Genomic DNA, 21,220 nt, shown 5'->3' on the forward strand with positions numbered 1-21,220 from the left:
GCCTTGGCCTCATTATACAGCTGTACAGGGGTCTAGTGAAGACTTTTTAGCTCTTTCCTCAGTCTGTAGCTCCTGGGAACAGGCCCTCACTCCTGTCCCTTCACTATAAAGCCTGGACCTCATTATACAGCTGTACAGGGGTCTAGTGAAGGCTTTTTAGCCCTTTCCTCAGACTGTAGCTCCTGGTCACCATGTGATCTCACCATAACCCTAACAAGCTAATTAAGATGTAAAATCTTGATCAAAATTATCTCAGTACACAAATCTCCCAGGGTGCCCAAAGTTTTGCATCGCCCCTTTTTCCTTTTTGCAATTATGAAATTGTAAAATAGTCTATATATAAATATTTTATTATTTTTGCCTAAAATACAAAGGCCATGTGTCATCTTAGAGGTTCGGCCTTTTAGAGATCATTTCATCTTCATCTTACTACTGCTCACAATAACGGTCATTTTGACCAGGGGCGCCTACACTTTTACATGCCGCTGTCAATGCTCCATCCCGTTGGTGCTCAATATTTAATAGGGTCTTACTATTAAACTTAATGAAAAGTTTGGTGAATTTCTTTGAGCTGTTATTACTAGAGATGAGCGAATATCGTCGGAGAAGTTGTTATTGGCTAATATCACTTACCGAATAGCTGCATCGGGACCCCGGATCCCTGGAGCGCTCCCGATAATCAGCTGCATGTGTAGCCCTCCATGCAGGTGCTGTGACTATCACACAGCACGACACACGCAGCTGATTATCGGGAGCGCTCCAGCACACTGAGTCCTGCACACACTGAGGCCCCTGATCATGTGACCCCTGACTCCTCCCCTCCTGTGACCTCATCACAGGTCCTGTGTGCACAGAGCGGTCATATATGTGGCGGACACTCCTGGATCTTCTGCTTTCTGGGCCGGTTCCTCCTGTGAGTCCTATTAACCCTTTCGCTCCCTGTATTCTCCTTTCTGACAGGACAATATCTGAATCCGGATAGTGTGACAGGAATATAAGCAATGTGGAAGGAAAAAATGACAATTTTACTTTATTTCCTCACAAAAATGTGACTTTACCCCAAAATTGGCAGCGTAACAAATCCTTATTTTCCCCACTGTGGTTTGTAGACTCCATATACAGATCCCTTAAGTGTGAAAAGAGCTGAATTCCCCACTTAAGTTATTGCATTTTGGAAATTGCCCCCACTGGGAATTTATCTCCAGGTAAAGGCACAATTGTGTCTCCATGGGGGTTGTGCTCACAGCCCAACATCGTGCGGCCTCCAAAGAAATGCCACCCCACACCATTACTGACCACTGCCAAACCGGTCATGCTGAAGGATGTTGCAGGCAGCAGATCGCTCTCCACGGCGTCTCCAGACTCTGTCACGTCTGTCACATGTGCTCAGTGTGAACCTGCTTCCATCTGTGAAGAGCACAGGGCGCCAGTGGTGAATTTGCCAATCCTGGTATTCTGTGGCAAATGCCAAGCGTCCTGTACGGTGTTGAACTGTAAGCACAACCCCCATCTGTGGACGTCGTGACCTCAGACCATCCTAATGGAGTCAGTTTCTAACCGTTTGTGCAGACACATGCACATTTGTGGCCTGCTGGAGATCATTTTGCAGGGCTCTGGCAGTGCTGCTGCTGTTCCTCCTTGCACAAAGGTGGAGGTAGCGGTCCTGCTGCTGGGTTGATGCCTTCATACGACCCCCTCCACATCTCCTAGTGTACTGGCCTGTCTCCTGGTAGCGCCTCCAGCCTCTGGACACTACGCTGACAGACACAGCAAACCTTCTTGCCACAGCTCGCATTGATGTGCCATCCTGGATGAGCTGCACTACCTGAGCCACTTGTGTGGGTTGTAGAGTCCGTCTCATGTTACCACGAGTATGAAAGCACAGTCAACATTCAAAAGTGACCAAAACATCAGCCAGAAAGCATTGGTACTGAGATGTGGTCTGTGGTCCCCATCTGCAAAACCACTCCTTTATTGAGGGTGCCTTGATAAAGCTGCCACGAAACGCGCGTCGGGGTCCTCCTGCCCGCACCCTGAGGTAAAATGCACTGATCATATTGTCTTATTTTATACTTACCTTCTGCTTGGAAATGCTTCTTAGGGTTTTTTTGCTGCCTTACTTTGCACAGGCACACACTGGCTATATGATCCCCTAATTGTATATTCTCATTCATGCAAATCTGCATACTTTTGGATTGCTTATTTTGTCACATTTTTAAAGACACTCATATGCTGATTATACAATGCTTCAATCCTTTTTATATTTTTGCACATTTGCAGTTTTTTGACTTATAAAAAATTTGTTTTGAGATGCACTGGAATTTATTGAAATAAGTCACAAGTCCCATGTATAAACACTTGTTTATTTTGCAACCATTCAAGCATTTTTTGCATATGTAAATTTTGGATGTTTTTGTGCGGTTTTCCTCTTGATGTGGTGATTTTTTGTAGTGCCCGCACTTTTAATACCCGTATTGTCAGTTTTACATAAAACTTTTTTAACTATATTTCAATAAAGATTGCTATATTTTAGACATGGCTTCCTGTTGCTTTTTGGATGATCGAGTATAATAAAGTAGTTATGGACGTGATGTAACTAACATTGTGCAGTGACTCTGCTTTCCATATAGTGATGGATATTTCTTGTTGCTGAAACTGTGATTTTTTTCCACTTTAAACCTTTTTTAAACCCCTCTGATCAGTGCGATCATACAACATACAAGCCTCTGATGGCTCCGGTGATGCCCTGTACTACTGTAGTGCCGTGTATCATCACTGCCTGTCAGTGTAATACTAACGGCCCCACACACATGAGATCAGAGTTGGCTGAACGGTCATTTGGCAGACGGCGATCTCTCCCGACTCCCCCATACACACAAATCTTCCAGCTTTCCTGTGGTCTGTATGAGAGAGTCGCCTCCAGACTCCTCTAGAGGAGGATTATCTACAGGAAGAACAAACGGATTATCCTCTGAAATTCAGGATGTCAGATCCTTCTCTGCCCTGACATCATCTGCCGGGAGGCCCCCAAATACATTATATGGTCGGCCAAACCCCCCGAAATCAGTACTTTCATGGAACTTTAGTCTAATGTGTATGGGGGCGTTATAAGGTAACTTATTGGACGCTGCCTCTGGCCCGGCCTAATAGACCTTCATACATTGCAGCCCAGACCCCATTAGTAGGCAGGTAAGTATCGGAGTAACTAGGCCGCCCCATACTATCGAGTACTTGGAGGCGGAGGGCATTCAGCCAAACTCTGTCACACCTTCTTAGATGCCATGTTTGCTTTTCACAGCAGCAAGTGGTTAAACTGTCCGGGTTTTTGTTGAAGCCTCATCTGTGCCGTCCCTGCGGTGTACATCTATGTTCTGGGGCACAAAAAGATTCATTTCTTTTTAATAAATGTTCAACATGTGATAAATTATAAAATGTGTCTTCTGCTTTTTGTATATTTTCTTTCTTCTTGCAAGAATTGTTGGAGCCAATTTTCTTTAGAAACATTTTAATATCGGCTTTTTCTGGAGTTTTTCTTGTAATATAGGAAAGTCTAAGGCCAGAAATAAACCGCATAAATCACTGTACATGGAGACTTTGGGATCAGATCATTTCTGTCCATTGTGTTTGTGGAAACTAAAAATCTTTTCTAAAAGCTTCAAACTTCTGTGTGTGACTCAGAGCTGAGATCTAACGTGATAGAAGATTCCAGTGCGGGGAAGACGGGAAACCTTCATATAGACGGCCGGTGGGGATGGAGGCAGTGACCGACTCTGCCCAAGTCTGTCTCTAGAGCCGCAGTAGAAGATGAAGATGTCGTCCTCACCATGAAGGAGTTATTTCTCATGTCGCGTGTAATGAATATCTCCTGCAGTATTGCTAATGCCGATTCCAGTGTCGGTAATGAGACGAGAATTAGCGTTATGGAAGATGAGTCTATGAGGAACGTGATCAGCTGCCGACTCCGAGGAGGAAACTGCTTGTTGTCTGTGGCCTAAATATATAGGTTTTATTAGTAGATGTCAGGGAAGAAAACTAAACCCTGTAAGATAATAAATCTCCTCATATGTTTCCCTTATTATCTCCAGTAATTGTATTATTACACCGGATTCTTATGATGTTACATCGGATCATCTTCTTCTCATTCAGGTCTCTACAATATCGGATCCTCTCAGTGAAGATCTACTACAGAAGTGAATTTTCCTGATTTACCCATCAAGGATGGATATGGACAGAGACAAGATGGCGGAGAGGATGTTACACCTCACCCTAGAGATCCTCTTCCGTCTCACTGGAGAGGTGAGAGATTCTGATGACATCACATTACATCATTCTTATCTATGGGAATAACAGATGGACAGAACTGGAGAGGTGAGGACTCTGGAAATGTCTGTAGTGAGATTTATTAATGTGTCTCTCCATAACCAGGATTACACAGTGGTGAAGAAGACCTCTAGTGATCGCTGTCAGGACCCTGTGTCTGAGGGATGGGGAAGACCCCTGAGCCCAATCTAGGGGCCTCCACCTCACCCCCTGATCCATGAGGACATCAATGAGCACAAGATCCTAGAACTCATCTACAAGATGATTGAGCTGCTGACTGGAGAGGTGACACTGCTGGGACATTATACAGTAACACTATGAAGGGATCGGGGGATGACGGTATCATTGTATGTGTCAGGTTCCTATAAGGTGTCAGGATGTCGCTGTCTATTTCTCCATGGAGGAGTGGGAGTATTTAGAAGGACACAGAGATCTGTACAAGAACGTCATAATGGAGATTCCCCAGCCCCTCACATCTCCAGGTAATAGACAGGACTAAATACACACGGCCTATAATTATCTGTATGTAGAGAATGAATTCAGTCCCTGTATGTGTTTCCTCCAGATCTATCCAGTAAGAGGACAATACCAGAGAGATGTCCCCGTCCTCTTCTCCCACAGGACTGTAACCAAGAAGATCCCAGTGCTCCTCAGGATCATCAGGTAGATGGAGAGAAGGTGTCAGGAGATCCCCCTATGATGTGTAGACGGCTGTGAAGGTCTTGTGCTCAGACTTGTTTTATCCACCAGTATTATATGTTTTATACTTGTGTAATGAGAGCGGTGGAGATGGCAGGATTAGAGCTGATCATAGATGGGACTTCTCCATCTGTCTGTGACTTTTACAATATGTGTTTCAGGGTGAAGATCTGACCCATATTAATACTACAGAGACATATGTGAGAGATGATGAGTGGTGTAAAGAGGAGATTCCCACAAGACTACCCAGGTGAGTAGTAACCACTGAATGCAGAGAAGTCACAGATTCCTCTCAGTCACTGGCTGTGGATGCTTTATCGGTGGTGTAGTCCGGCCGTAAAACCATGATCACCATTTTGCCTCTAGACCACAACTGTTATGATTGAGTCACCGTAGGAGGCAAAAACAGAAATGCTAGCTAAGTACAGAAAACCAGAGAGGTTGGCAGCTATCGGATTGCAGACCCCTGATCCTATCCACAACAACTAACAGTAGCCGTGGGGGGTTCCTACAATGCCCTAGACCCCTCGATCACAGCCGGAGAATTAAATAGGCCTAAAGAAAGAAAGGGGAAATCTAAACTGCCCCAGAGCAGACCCCAAAGCAATAGGCAGCCCCCAACATATAATGACGGTGAAGCAAGATGAAAACACTAACACAGACAGAAAGATAGACTGAGCAAAGACGGGGCCCAAGCTAACTAGATAGGAAAGGACAGGAAGGCTGCTGTCTGCAATCCGTGAAAAACCCTATGAAAATAAGAGCCAACAGACTGACAGTGAAAAAGGCCCTGAAGACGCTAGGCTTCAAAAAAGCTATGTCAGTACTCAGGAATATTCTGAAGACAGAGCAACCGGCAAAAGGAGATTCAGCTCACCCCAGCAGGGAATGGCAGAATCCAGAAAAGCAAGGCAAACAAAAACAAAACACAAATGCTAACAGGCAAAGCAGAAAACTTAGCTTTAGAGGAGCAGGAATCAGACTGGTGTCCTAGAAGTCCACAGAGAAATCACCCGCAGGGCAGAAGGGCGTCGGCAGCCTTATATCCAGTCCGTGACTCCACTCAGCCAGTCATCCTCATTAGGCTCAGGTGCCTGATAATCAGGCTCATTACCTTCCTTTACCAGAATAGGGAGTTCACCAGACCTCAGTGACGAAGGGAAAAATGAACTCACAACACACAACATTCTCCTCCACCCAATACTGTTCAAATGACTTTGGGCATTGAAAGCCCTTTTCTATATAACTTACAACCTGGAGGATCCACCTACCCCCTGGGATTAGTGTGAGGGTGATCCCTTAAAGCGAGATCTATATGATTGCTTGTACCTGACCCAATATAGGCCGAGTGCACGCTTAAAGAGTCACACCGAGCACAGAGTTAGATGTCTACTCCTTTCTCAGCAAAGGCTTGCACATAACTGATGTTTATTCTCAAGACAAAGTGACAGAAAATGGGTGTCACACAATCTTCTGAGTAGCCAGTGTCAGTCTATGATAGGTCCATTTCAGCTTCACTTCCATATATGGTATCCAGTATCTCAGCTTCTGCATTCCAAGGATTTCTTCCAGGGTGTTGTCTGAAGACACAGACGCCATCTTGGTACACCATATGTGAACTGACTTATATAAGTCTGACCCAGCCTATTTTGACCTTAATGACCGGGCCTTTTTTTAGCAATTCTGACCAGTGTCCCTGTATGAGGTAATAACTCAGGAACGCTTCAACGGATCCTAGCGATTCTGAGATTTTTTTCATCACCTATTGGGCTTCATGTTAGTGGTAAATTTAGGTCAATAATTTTTGCGGTTATTTGTGAAAAAATTGGATATTTGGTGAAAATTTTGAAAGTTTCACAATTTTCAAATTTTGAATTTTTATTCTATTAAACCAGAGAGTTATGTGACATAAAATAGTTAATAAATAACATTTTCCAAATGTTTACTTTACATCAGCACAATTTTGGGAAAAAAAAAATTTTGTTAGGAAGTTATAAGGTTTAAAAGTTGACCAGCGATTTCTCATTTTTACATCACCATTTTTTCTTAGTGATGACCACCTCACATTTGAAGTCACTTTGAGGGGTCAATATGACAGAAAACACCCAAAAGTGACACCATTCCAAAAACTGCACCCCTCAAGGTGCTCAAAACCACATTCAAGTAGATTATTAACCCTTCAGGTGCCTCACAGGAACTAAAGCAATGTGGAAGGAAAAAATGGACATTTTAATTTTTCCAACAAAAATGTTCTTTTAGCCTCATTTTTCCATTTTCACATGGGCAACAGGATAAAATGGATCCTAAAATTTGTTGGGCAATTTCTCCTGAGTACACCGATACCTCATATGTGGTCATAAACCACTGTTTGGGCGCACGGCAGGGCTCGGAAGGGAAGGAGCGCCATTTGACTTTTTGAAGGGAAAATTAGTTCCAATCGTTAGCGGACAACGTGTCGAGTATGGAAAGTATGTAGTGTACGTCAGATTAGTGTGTGTAGTGTAGTATATGTCAGATTGGTGTGTGGTGTTTATTACACCACCCACATCAACCTGACATACACTACACCACACACACCAACCTGACGTACACTACGCCTCACACAACAACCTGACACACTTTGTCCGGTTGGTGTGAATGGTGTTGTGTATGTCAAGTCTGTGTGTGGTGTAGTGTACGTCAGGATGGTGTGTGTGGTGTAGTGTATGTCAGGTCGGTGTGTGGTGTAGTGTACGTCAGGTTGGGGTGTGTGGTGTAGTGTATGTCAGGTTGGTGTGTGTGGTGTTGTGTATGTCAGGTTGGTGTGTGGTGTTGTGTATGTCAGGTTGGTGTGTGTGGTGTTGTGTATGTCAGGTCTGTGTGTGGTGTAGTGTATGTCAGGTCTGTGTGTATGGTGTTGTGTATGTCAGGTCTGTATGTGGTGTGTATGTCAGGTCTGTGTGTGGTGTAGTGTATGTCAGGTTGGTGTGTGTGGTGTAGTGTATGTCAGGTCTGTGTGTGTTGTAGTGTATGTCAGGTCTGTGTGTATGGTGTTGTGTATGTCAGGTCTGTATGTGGTGTGTATGTCAGGTCTGTGTGTGGTGTAGTGTATGTCAGGTCGGTGTGTGATGTATTGTACGTCAGGTTGGTGTGTGTGGTGTTGTGTATGTCAGGTCTGTGTGTATGGTGTTGTGTATGTCAGGTCTGTGTGTAGTGTAGTGTACGTCAGGTTGGGTGTGTGGTGTAGTGTACGTCAGGTCGGTGTGTGGTGTAGTGTATGTCAGGTTGGTGTGTGGTGTAGTGTATGTCAGGTTGGGTGTGTGGTGTAGTGTACGTCAGGTCGGTGTGTGGTGTAGTGTATGTCAGGTCGGTGTGTGGTGTAGTGTATGTCAGGTTGGGTGTGTGGTGTAGTGTATGTCAGGTTGGTGTGTGGTGTAGTGTATGTCAGGTTGGTGTGTGGTGTAGTGTATGTCAGGTTGTGGTGTGTGGTGTAGTGTATGTCAGGTCGGTGTGTGTGGTGTAGTGTATGTCAGCCTGGTGTGGGTGAGTTCTGTAGTGGAATGTCAGGATGTGTTTAGTCCCCGGACGTGTGATGAATTCTGAAGCATTCATTCGTACACAGTCCAGGTTTGTCAGGACACGTTTCACATTGGAAACGAGTTTCCCTTCTTATCCCCCTTTTATAGCACACCCGGCACCTTTATTTTTGTTCTCCCCTTAGTGGGAGCATGTTGTCCTGGTACCACACGGGAAACTTGAGTTCCAGGGGTGCTGGGGCACACTCCGTCCTCCTCTCCAAAAATCATGGCCTTTATCACCGCCTCCTGGAACTGAAGGAAGGTGTTGTTGGTCTGGCCTGCACATCGTGATAGCACGCATGCGTTATACAGTGCCGTTTGTACGATGTGCACAGCCAGTTTTTTATACCACACTTTTGCGCTCCTCATGGCACGATAGGGCTGGAGGACTTTATCAGAAAGATCAACTCCCCCGCATGTGTTTGGTGTACCCCAGGGCACAGTCCGGTTTGTGGACCTGGTCTGGGGTACCTCGAACGGTGGTGGCCGTGGTGCCGGGACCATGGAATTTCAAGAGAAAGACCTCTCTTTTGTCTTTGAACTTGACCACAAGCATGTTGCCGCTACATTGGGCTCAGCTCTCACCCTTTGGGAGAGGCTGCTCAATTAGTGACAAAGGGAGACCCCTCCGGCTTCTGCGCACGGTACCGCAAGCGACGGTGGCTCTGGCAGAGAGGGAGTGAAAGAGTGCGATGCTTGTATAAAAGTTATCAACGTACAGATGGCCACCTTTATCAAGCAGAGGGTGGCCCAAATCCCACACTATTTTCCCACTCACCCCCAGAGCAGGTGGACATTCTGGGGGCTGGATCCTGGTGTCCTTCCCTTGGTAAACTCTAAAGCTGAGCGTGTACCCTGAGGTACTCTCGCACAGCTTGTAGAGTTTTATCCCGTACCTCGCCCTTTTGCTGGGCAGGTACTGACAGAACTGAAGCCTCCCTTTGAAGTGGATGAGGGATTCAGCCACAGAAATTTCCCTTTGGGGAATGTACACTTCAGCAAACTTGTTGCTGAAGTGTTCGATGACCGGCCAAATTTTGAACAGTCTTTCAAAATTGGGGTCATCGCGGGGAAGGCTGTGAGTATTGTCCCTGAAATGAAGAAATTTAGGAATCGCCTCAGAACGTCTGCGACTCATAACCATGCCAAATACTGGAGTTTGATATAAAATATCAGTACTCCAGTATTAACGAATTTCTGGTTTCTTCACAATCCCCATGTTCAGGACCAGTACCCAATATTTCATCATTTCTACAGAGTCAATGGGACTCCAAGTAGAGAATGAAAAAATTGGGTGTTCCGCCAAAAATTGCTGGGCATACAAGTTTGTTTGCTCCACCATGAGACTGACGATTGACTCCGAGAAATAGACTTTGAAAAAGTCTATTTCCCTGAAGTTGGCAGTCTCAAACTGGATTCCTGATTGGGGAATGAAATCAGGAATCCGTGGAGCAAAATTCTCAGGGACAGGGGTCCAGGAGGGGGCACTAGTGCTAGGTTGGGCCTGACTAGCACTAGGTTGGGGGAAACTCACATTTGGCTGTGGGTCTCCTTCCCCGGCCTCCGTCTCTTCCTCCCTGGGCTCCAGACGATTTTTTGTCCTGTGACATCTTGGTGGTGGTAAGTCTGTGTCGCTGGAGGAGGAAGAGTGGGAGGAATAGAGAAAAGTGGGGTCATGTCCCTCACTATCAGTTTCGAAGGCAATAATGTCATATGACTCCTCAATTGAGTAGACCCTTGATGACTGGGATGAGCGGGACATTATGTGTGTGTGCGTGCGTAAAAAAAAGGTTTATTATAGTGCACGTGTGTATTTGCGAGTGTTTGTTGAAACTTTACTGCAAGAGGCGGCTATCAGGAGGGGGCTGTCAGGAGGGGGCTGTCAGGCACGTGGGGGGACAGGAAGGAGCTGTCATGAGCGCGGGGGGCAGGAGGGAGCTGCAGCAGCAGCAGGGGGATGATCACCGGGGGCAGAAAGGGGCTGATGAGATGGAAGTGGATATGTAGCAGCAGGGGTTGATCATGGGGGCAGGGGTTGATCAGGGGGGCAGGGGTTAATCGGGGGCTGAGGGGTGATCACGGGGGGGCCAGGAGGGGGCTGTCAGGCACAGGAGGAAGGGTCTGAGGAGCCTGCAGCAGCAGGGGAGATGATCAGGGGTGCAGGGGTTGATCAGGGGGGCAGGGGTTAATCGGGGGCTGAGGGGTGATCACGGGGGGGGCCAAGAGGGGGCTGTCAGGCACAGGAAGAAGGGGCTGAGGAGCCTGCAGCAGCAGGGGGAGATGATCAGGGGTGCAGGGGTTGATCAGGGGGCAGGGGTTAATCAGGAGTGCAGGGTGTAGTTAGCGGAGGTTGAGGGGATGGAAACAGGCAGTGGGGAAGAAGAGGTGTGTATTGTATGTCAGTGGCGGCGGCGCTGATCACGGGGCAGGGCAGCTGTCAGTCAACTCACTCCTCAGCTTCCACAAACGGGATGAAGCTGAGGCCATCGTTTTACTCTGCCCCTCCATATCTGATTGGACAGCTAGCGTCACATGGACGCTAGCTCCAATCAGATGTGAGGGGGGTGACTAAAAGGTCACCAGGAGTGATCGTATCCCCGAGTCTAGGTCTCCCTGTAACGGCGGGTCGGGTGACCTTTGATTGAACCCGGTCACCCGACCCACAGGAGGGAGATCTATTTATGATGCCACATAGGCGTCACTGGTCGGATTGGCACCGAAGGGGTTAAACAATAACCAGCCCACAGCTGCCCAAAAATGGCACACCTATTAGATGCGCCAATTCCAACGCTCTGCCCGGCTCTTCACACTTGCCCTGTGTTTTGTTTTATTTCTAATAAAAGACTTTATTCTGGCTGTGTCTTTATTTACCATATAACTATAGGATTAGGAATGGATAGGGGTCTTATAGACGCCTCTCCATTACTAAGCCCACGTAATGGAGCGCTGTCTTTAAGACACCCATACATTACTAATTCTATAATTATATGGTAAATAAAGACACAGCCAGAATAAAGTTTTTTTTTATGTCACCTGACAATACAAGGGTGACATCAACCCCACAAATATGAACCCCACTTGCCGTCACTACAGGGCAAGTGAGAAAAGCCGGGCAAAGCGCCAGAATTGGAGCATCTAATAGATGTGCCTTTTCTGGGCAGCTGCGGGCTGTTATTTTTAGGCTGGGGGTTCAATATCCATGGCCCCTTACTAGCCTGAGAATACCAGCCCCCAGTTGTCAGCTTTAGCAAGGCTGGTTGTCAAAAATGGGGGGTCCCCACGCTGTTTTTTTTTTAAATTATTTAAATGATTAAACAACAGAGTGGGGACCCCTCTAGTCTTGATAGCCAGCCTTGCTGAAGCTGACAGCTGAGGGTTGCAGCCCCCAGATGTGAGTTTTGAAAGACTGGTTATAGAAAATAAGCAAAAAAGAGGGGAAAAAAATCCAGCTTCCAAAATTCCAATTTATTGTGAATAAAAGCAAGTCCAAAAGATCCAGTAAAAGAGAATCACATGGTTGTGTGTAACAAGCAACGCGTTTCGAACAGTATCTTGTTCTTTCTCAAAGCATCATTCATTTTTTTCTTTGGTTATAGAAAATACAGGGGAACCCACGCCATTTTTTTTCATTCATTTATTTAGTTATAGCGCAGGTGGCGGGTGAGGAATACTCCCATCATCCGCTCCTGCTGTCACTGTTCTTAGCAGCAGGTGTAGGTTGATGGGAGTAATAGTCCCAAAAGCCGCCACCTGCTGTCATCATTCTGACTTTTGTATAACTCTCATCATTCTCCCCGAGCGTCTTCAGCACCCGCCGCCGGGGAACATACTGCACTGATGCTGCACATGGTTGTCACACATGTGCCACAAGTATTACACACATGGACATCTCCGGTACCGGAAATATCAGGACGTGTGAAACCGGCCTTATACACAGTTCTCTATAAATGTGCAATATTTCTTCTTGAATCTCATCTGACAGAAAATATTGGACCTTACAATAGTTTAGATTGTGACGTCACCGAGCCCCATACTCTAATTACCCCAGAGAGGTTTCACCACTAGCTGCTCATTTATTACTGATGGAGACTGTGGAGTTTGATCATTTCAGTAGATGTTATTGTCTATAGTCACAGTGTTTGATTACAGTAGTCTCCAAAATCCTCTGATTTAACCTCTTCCCGCACCCAGTTTTGTGTTCCTAATCAGGCCCCATTATTAATATCTGACGTGTGTCACTTTATGTGGTGATAAATTATTCACAGAGGATAATAGGAAACAAATTGATCTTACAAATTATTTTCCAGCTTCGCACTATACCCTACATACGGTTGTACACTACTGTCTGGGCACGTGGCAGTGTTCAGAAGGGAAGGAGCGCCATTTAGCTATATGAATGCAGATCTAGCTGGAATAGTTTGCAGACACAATGTATTGGGAGCACTGTTCATGGTCACCTGGCAACTCAAAAGATGTCCACCATGAACATGCTTGGCTCTATCTTCTCTGCTTTCCATATCCCAAGGATTGCCTTGCTCATCACCCTATAACACCCTCACATGGATCTGGACTTACACAGGGACCCCTAGGCTTGGACCATGGTGTTACCTGCTATTCTGTGGTGTTAGATGGCAAGAAGAATAGTCAGGTAGCTGGGTCAGAACCAGAAGGACAGAATACAGAATCAGAAGACACAAGAGTAGTCAGTAAACGGGCCACGGTCACAGCAGGGGATAAATACACAAGCCGAAGCTGAGCACAGAGGACTGAACCAGAGGAGAACAGCGCTGTATCTGGCAGATTCCGGCCATGTGCTTTGCGCTTTAGTAGGGTGTGGTACTTTCCAATTGGCTGAAGTAGGGAGCAGATTACTCCAGCTGGACAGCAGGAACAGATCCCAGATGAGATTGGACACATCATATGCAGAAGCCCTAATATGACTAAATAACAGAAAACCAGAATAGTAGAAATCCCCATAAAGTGATTCCATGTTATTAATTAATTCACTGAGGGTTATAATCCTTAGGAGGAGTGAATATTTTGACTCCACAGCCACTTTCCGGAAATTAACACACAGTGGATGTTGGAGAGTGAAAATTACACATTTGCCATTTTATTACCCAGCACATAGTGCCCAGATTGTGTTCCAGGAGACACCGCAAATTAAGTGGGTTCTTCTCACTATAATATTGCTAAGTACAGGCATGCTAAGGGTGTGTGCACACGTTGCGGATTCTGCAGTAGATTTGGCCCTGCGGGTGCGCAGCAGAATAAGCTGCGTTGTACAGTACCATGAAAGTGAATAAATTGAAAAGCGCTGTGCACATACTGCAGAAAAATCTGCGTGGAAACGCTGCGGGTTCATGTCAATTCTTTGTGCGGATCTGCAGCGTTTCTGCACCCATTGACTTGCATTAAGTCGGGCATATCCGGAGCAAAACGGCAGATCTAAAAAAGATCTGCGTTTTTGCTGTGGATGAAACGTTGCAGATCGGGAGGGGGGGAAGAGTGGGGGCGGAGTGTGGGCGGTGTGTGGGCGGTGACTGTGTGCTTGTGTATGTGTGTGGGCGGTGACTGTGTGCGTGTATGGGCCTGTGTGTGTGTGTGGGGGGTCATTGGGCGGTCTGCCGGGCTGTGCGGGGGTCATTAGGCATATGTCGGGGCTGTGCGGGGGTCATTGGGCGGTCTGCGGGGCTGTGTGTACTACAAGTCCCATCGGGCTATGCCTGCTACACTGTCAGTGCTTATATACTTAGATTGGAAGGAAGGATCATCCCCGCGCTGCCGCAAGAAGAATTCCAGAAATTGTAGAGGTGTTAACGTGGTTCTACGTGTTTGGGGGGTTCAGGTGACCCCTTCATCAGGACATACCACAAATATTGTACCAAATCATTCTCAAACACTATCCGAAGCCAAGAAACATCTAGAAAAGATTAAATTACAAATTAATCCAATTTAAAGATAAAACCACTGCTGTCCCGAAGACACTGAGAGGTAATAATAAATCTGTCTGGATTGCGGGATTTCGCGATACTCAAGATGGCGTCGCCGCAAGAACATGTCGCCGGCGTGGACGACGTCTGGATCCAGGATGGTGCCGGCGGAAGATGATGTCGGGGATCGTGGAGCAGCGGCGATGACGGCGTGAGTATGAGAGACGGAGTGAGAGAAAGGGTCGTATGTGGAGTGAAAAAGTGAGTGGACGTGAGTGGAGATGGTGAAAGGTGAGAGGAGTGTGTGTTGAGGAGGAGTGGTGTGTTGAGGGTTAACATGGCAAGAGGTGTGCTGTGACGTCACCAGTTACAACTGGACAGAAGTTGTTACAACCCGGAAGCTGCTTAGCGCATTTATTATTATAGAAGATTTGGGAGGCAGAATGAACAGACAGTTGAGCACCACACACTACTGGTTCATCCAACAAGGTTTTCAATTAGACTGTGAACTGTCATTGTCTTGGTAAATAAATTTTTTTACATTGCTTGCCATTTTTTAAGTAGAAGTGTTGAAAAATATAAAACTCAAGGATATTTTATTTAAAAAAATTGCTTTTTATGTTACACTGGCTACCTATTCGCTACAGGGTCCAGTATAAACTCATCTCTCTCACCCACAAAGCTCTCCACTGTTCTGCACCGCCTTATATCTCCTCTCTCATCTCTGTCTATCGCCCTACACGTGCCCTCCGTTCTACAAATGACCTAAGACTAACATCCCCCGTAATCCGAACCTCGCACCTCCGTCTCCAAGACTTCTCTCGTGCTGCTCCAGCTCTCTGGAATGCACTTCCCCAGACGATCAGACTGATGCCTAGCCCTGACCTATTCAAGCGCGCTTTGAAAACCCATCTCTTCAAAGAAGCCTATCACATCAACAACTCAGCAAGCTAACTTTGCCCTGTTCCCTCCTTCCAAATATTATTCTGAATCTGCACCCTACTATTCATCTGTCTCCACACCCTTCATGCACATGATAACTGCACTTGATACTTGTCTATTGCACTTAAACACACGGGCTGATGACCGGATCATGCAGCTTTATATGAAAATCCCTATTATAATTGCCAGACCTGAATTAACAAGCATTTCTCACCTACTGTGTCCCCCCATTTCCTTGTAGATTGTAAGCTTGCGAGCAGGGACCTCACTCCTAATGTTATTGTTTGAATTGTCTTAACTTGTATTGAATTTATTGTCTGTACATGTCCCCGCTTAATTGTAAAGTGCTGCGGAATATGTTGGCGCTATATAAATAAAAATTATTATTATTATTATTATAGATGACTGTACAAGGCGATCAGAGGGACAGCTGACATCTTCAATTTTTAAATCTGATGATCTTGAGATCCTACAAGATACAACTGAAGTGAATGCCGTTACTCCAGACACATCATCATCCATTCACAGCAAAGATCTGTCATCTGATCCTATGAAACAGGTCCCATCTTCTGATTCATTACTGACTACTAAGGGAAACCAAAGTCACAAAAGAGACATTACAAAACAAACTGCTCCTAAAGCAAAGAAGTCATTTTCATGTTCAGAATGTGGTAAATATTTTACATGGAAATCACATTTTGTTAACCACCAGAGAATTCACACAGGGGAGAAGCCTTTTTCATGTTCAGAATGTGGGAAATGTTTTAATCGTAAAGGGAGTCTTGATGAACACCATAGAACTCACACAGGGGAGAAGCCTGTTTCATGTTCAGAATGTGGGAAATGTTTTATCAATAAATCAGCTTGTGTTAAGCACCAGAGAACTCACACAGGAGAGAAGAAGCCTTTTTCATGTTTAGAATGTGGGAAATGTTTTGCACATAAATCACATTTTGTTACCCACCAAAGAACTCACACAGGGGAGAAGCCTTTTTCCTGTTCAGAATGTGGGAAATTTTTTGCACATAAATCATATTTTGTAACCCACCAAAGAACTCACACAGGAGAGAAGCCTTTTTCCTGTTCAGAATGTGGGAAATGTTTTATCAATAAATCAGTTTGTGTTAAGCACCAGAGAACTCACACAGGGGAGAAGCCGTTTTCCTGTTCAGAATGTGGGAAATGTTTTGCACATAAATCATATTTTGTAACCCACCAAAGAACTCACACAGGAGAGAAGCCTTTTTCCTGTTCAGAATGTGGGAAATGTTTTAACATTAAATCACATTGTGTTACGCACCAGAGAACTCACACAGGAGAGAAGCCTTTTTCATGTTCAGAATGTGGGAAATGTTTTATCAATAAATCAGTTTGTGTTAAGCACCAGAGAACTCACACAGGGGAGAAGCCTTTTTCCTGTTCAGAATGTGGGAAATGTTTTATCCAGAAAGGGAATCTGGATAAACACCATAGAACTCACACAGGGGAGAAGCCTGTTTCATGTTCAGAATGTGGGAAATGTTTTATCAGTAAATCAGCTTGTATTAAGCACCAGAAAATCCACACAGGAGAGAAGCCTTTTTCATGTTTAGAATGTGGGAAATGTTTTAACAATAAATCAGATTGTGTTACGCACCAGAGAATCCACACAGGAGAGAAGCCTTTTTCATGTTTAGAATGTGGGAAATGTTTTAACCAGAAAGGGAGTCTGGATAAACACCATAGAACTCACACAGGGGAGAAGCCTTTTTCATGTTCAGAATGTGGGAAATGTTTTAGCAGGAAATCAGATTGTGTTAAGCACCAGAGAACTCACACAGGAGAGAAGCCTTTTTCATGTTTAGAATGTGGGAAATGTTTTAACAGTAAATCAGATTGTGTTAAGCACCAGAGAATCCACACAGGGGAGAAGCCTTTTTCATGTTTAGAATGTGGGAAATGTTTTAACCAGAAAGGGAGTCTTGATGAACACCATAGAACTCACACAGGAGAGAAGCCTTTTTCATGTTTAGAATGTGGGAAATGTTTTAACAGTAAATCAGATTCTGTTAAGCACCAGAGAATCCACACAGGGGAGAAGCCTTTTTCATGTTTAGAATGTGGGAAATGTTTTAACCAGAAAGGTAATCTTGATGAACACCAAAGAACTCACACAGGAGAGAAGCCTTTTTCATGTTCAGAATGTGGGAAATGTTTTAACAATAAATCAGATTGTGTTACGCACCAGAGAATCCACACAGGAGAGAAGCCTTTTTCATGTTTAGAATGTGGGAAATGTTTTAACCAGAAAGGGAGTCTGGATAAACACCATAGAACTCACACAGGGGAGAAGCCTTTTTCATGTTCAGAATGTGGGAAATGTTTTAGCAGGAAATCAGATTGTGTTAAGCACCAGAGAACTCACACAGGAGAGAAGCCTTTTTCATGTTTAGAATGTGGGAAATGTTTTAACAGTAAATCAGATTGTGTTAAGCACCAGAGAATCCACACAGGGGAGAAGCCTTTTTCATGTTTAGAATGTGGGAAATGTTTTAACCAGAAAGGGAGTCTTGATGAACACCATAGAACTCACACAGGAGAGAAGCCTTTTTCATGTTTAGAATGTGGGAAATGTTTTAACAGTAAATCAGATTCTGTTAAGCACCAGAGAATCCACACAGGGGAGAAGCCTTTTTCATGTTTAGAATGTGGGAAATGTTTTAACCAGAAAGGTAATCTTGATGAACACCAAAGAACTCACACAGGAGAGAAGCCTTTTTCATGTTCAGAATGTGGGAAATGTTTTAGCAGGAAATCAAATTATGTTCAGCACCAGAGAACCCACACAGAGGAGAAGCCTTTTTCCTGTTAATGTGGGAAATTTTTTAACCAGAAAGCGCTTCTTGATCACCATCAGAGCAGTCACACAGAGGAGAAGCCATTTTCATTTTCTTAATGTGGGAAATATTTTACTTGGAAATCAACAGTTAATAAACATCAGAGACGTCACATAGGGGAGAAGACTTTTTTTATATTCATAGTGTTGGAATAGTTTTAACCAAAATTGAATTTTCTTAAATGGGTTGTCTCTTGTCATTCCTCATGTTTGCTGACAAAAGGATAAAACTAAACCTTATTAATTCCAAATATAAAGCTATACCCATAATTCACCCCTTGAAGATTAGTCAGAAGGTGACTAATAGAAAAAACATGTACCCCACATCTCAGTATATAGGGTGAGGTGACGTATACACACTCACTCTCCAAGCCTTTCATTTGTATGGGTTTCATCGTCCTCACCAAAGGCGACTCATCAAGAGACTTTAATATTGACCTATATTCAAGCGATACTTTGGAAGTTTATAAGCCACTCCAGTGTCAGGAATAGATAGTATGATTTTGAATTTACCAAATGGCTGCAATGAAACAAAGAGTGAAAAATGTAAAGGGGTCTGAATACTTTCCATACCCGCTGTATCAGTAAAAATAACTCCTCTTTATTAGGTAAAGTATAAAAGAATTGCGCCATTTTCAGATATCCGTCGCTTCTCCATTTTTCATGATCTCGGGTTGGGTGAAGGCTTATTTTTCGTGTCAAGCTGAATTTTTTAATGGATACCATTTTGGTGCAGATACGATCTTTTGGTCGTCCTTTACTGAATTTTAATGTTGTTGTGACCAAGAAAAGTAATTCTGGCGTTTTGACCTTTTTTCTCATTACCCCATTTAGCGATCGGGTTAATTCTTTTTTATAGTGATAGATCGGGCGATTCTGAACGCCGCTATAACAAATATGTGTATGTTTGATTTTTTTAATTGTTTTATTTTGAAAGGGGGGTGATTTGAACTTTTATATTCTTTTAATATTTTTAAAAACTTTTTTACTTTTGGCATTGTGAAGACATACAGCATTGTATCTTAATTAACCAGATGACTATTTTTTAGCAAATGAAGAATAATAGAATGTTATCTGTATGTTGGCTTTAAATTTAAGTGTTGATTTCTGGTTGGTCAACAAAACAGACTTTTGCTTGTGTAAGCCGGTAATATTGACTTTTATTGTGCGCTTATCCTTGATCACTAGTGATGTTTGCTGATATGCTAATTATGCCTTGTGTTATGGAGCCAGTTTGTTGACTTATAAAGCAGAGAGGGAAAAACTATGCAAATAGCTTAAATAATCAAGTAATGCAATAATCTCATCTCCATTCTTACCCTTTATGTAAATACTGAATGAGGGACACTTTTTAAGTCTAAAAATAGGTTACATGCCTCTGTATAAAGAGACTGAGAGAGAAACAGCCAGAGAGATTCTGCCAAGACATCTATACATCCAAAGGACAAGAGACAGGACAGCAGCCACAACATCATCACAAGGGACACGGATCTATCATTCTATGGGAAACAACCTAGGGGTTTTCAGCCTCGGTTGGAAGAATACAGATCTGCTCCATTCACCATCACTGAACCATGGATATGTTCGGAGAAGCCAGATTGTGATCTTTAGATCAAGTGGCTTTGCACCTTGTATGGACTCAATGGACTGTCATCTTCCTACACTTGTTGTTACCTCGTCTCTGTGTGCGTGCCACAGGTGGAGTAGTTGACCCTGGAAGATGAAGCCAGGTTGTGATCCTCGGATCAACTGGCCTTGTATGGACTGTCATCTTCCTACGCTTGTCATTACCTCCTCGCTGTGTGTGCCACAGGTGGAGTAGCGACCCTGGAAGATCTGAAGTCACAGCTGCCATTATCGCAGCGAGTCAGCAGAAGCATGAGACTCTGTAATGTGCCCCATCTTGGGTATTTTCCTGGGACTGTTCTATGTGTTATCTGCTTGTTTTGTTGTACAATAAAGCATTGCCCACACTGTTTTACCCTCACCCTGCATTGTCTGAGTAGCGTTTTGAACATGTTAAAAGTAGAGCAGGAGTTCAGCAGGACGATCTCTGATCCATGTGGTTTTGGCTAGCGGGCGGCGCACACAGCATTCCAGCAGTGACAAGCATAGAGGTCTGCTGGAGACCTCTGGTTATCATGCCAACCCATCGGTGACCCATGATCATGTGATGGGGTCACCGATGGGCGGCATTTCCGGAAATCTTGCTGGAAGTGCCGCTGTCAGAGGCTGTTAGGGGCAAATGGCAGCTGTTCAAAAGAGCTGACATGTGCCGGAAAAGATGTCGGCTCACCGCCGGAGCCCACATCGAAGGGAGGAAGTACATTTACACCCAATGTCAGAAAGGAGATTGTTTTTACAGAGACAGAAGTGGTAATCAATCATGTACAGTATACATACAATTACAGAAATACTCAGCTTCTAATGGTAAATAGTATAGAGTTACCACAAGAAAATATAATTTGTGTAAACCATGTGTAGATATAAAAATTCATGCAAATGTCAAATGTAGCTCCACCTAGTGGCTATGTGCAGAAGTGCCATCATACAGTAACATGTATCCTAAGACAGTGTCAGTATCAGGCTGTGTGCCCACATTAGCATTTAAAACCTGACACAAAACTGGACTCCTTCCCAGAAAACGCACGTTTTTGATGCAGTTTTTTCCGCGCGTCTTCTGGACTCAGGAAATGGCTAAAAACGCGGACTTATGTGGAAAATAATGTGCATGCTGCGTTTTTAGCCGCTAAGCGTTTCCTATGCGGAAAAAAATGCATCAATTGGCACAAAAAGGCCAAAATGCATTAAAATGAATGGGATGCTTATTTTAAGTGTTTGTGAAGTGTCTGATCCGGCAACAACACTTCAAAAACGCAACGTGGGCACAGCCT

At 44.4% G+C, this 21,220-nt stretch overlaps 1 protein-coding gene and 1 long non-coding RNA gene across 2 annotated transcripts in view; both read left to right on the plus strand.

Moving 5' to 3' along the window:
- Nucleotides 1-20,313, plus strand: part of LOC141073990 (uncharacterized) — a 344,900-nt gene extending 324,587 nt beyond the window's left edge. Inside the window, exon 2 of the long non-coding RNA XR_012227107.1 lies at nt 20,025-20,313. This is a non-coding gene — a long non-coding RNA (uncharacterized lncRNA). The remainder of the gene's footprint in view (nt 1-20,024) is intronic.
- Nucleotides 7,481-18,441, plus strand: LOC141073951 (uncharacterized). Its single transcript, XM_073561481.1, has 2 exons — nt 7,481-7,487; nt 15,853-18,441. The coding sequence occupies exons 1-2, from the start codon at nt 7,481-7,483 to the stop codon at nt 18,300-18,302; spliced, it is 2,457 nt and encodes an 818-aa protein (XP_073417582.1). The 3' UTR covers nt 18,303-18,441.
- Nucleotides 20,314-21,220: the final 907 nt, after the last annotated feature.

Source organism: Dendrobates tinctorius, unplaced genomic scaffold (assembly GCF_039654945.1).
Source record: "Dendrobates tinctorius isolate UK_male_01 unplaced genomic scaffold, ASM3965494v1 ptg000321l, whole genome shotgun sequence".
NCBI classification, from domain to species: Eukaryota; Metazoa; Chordata; class Amphibia; order Anura; family Dendrobatidae; genus Dendrobates; species Dendrobates tinctorius.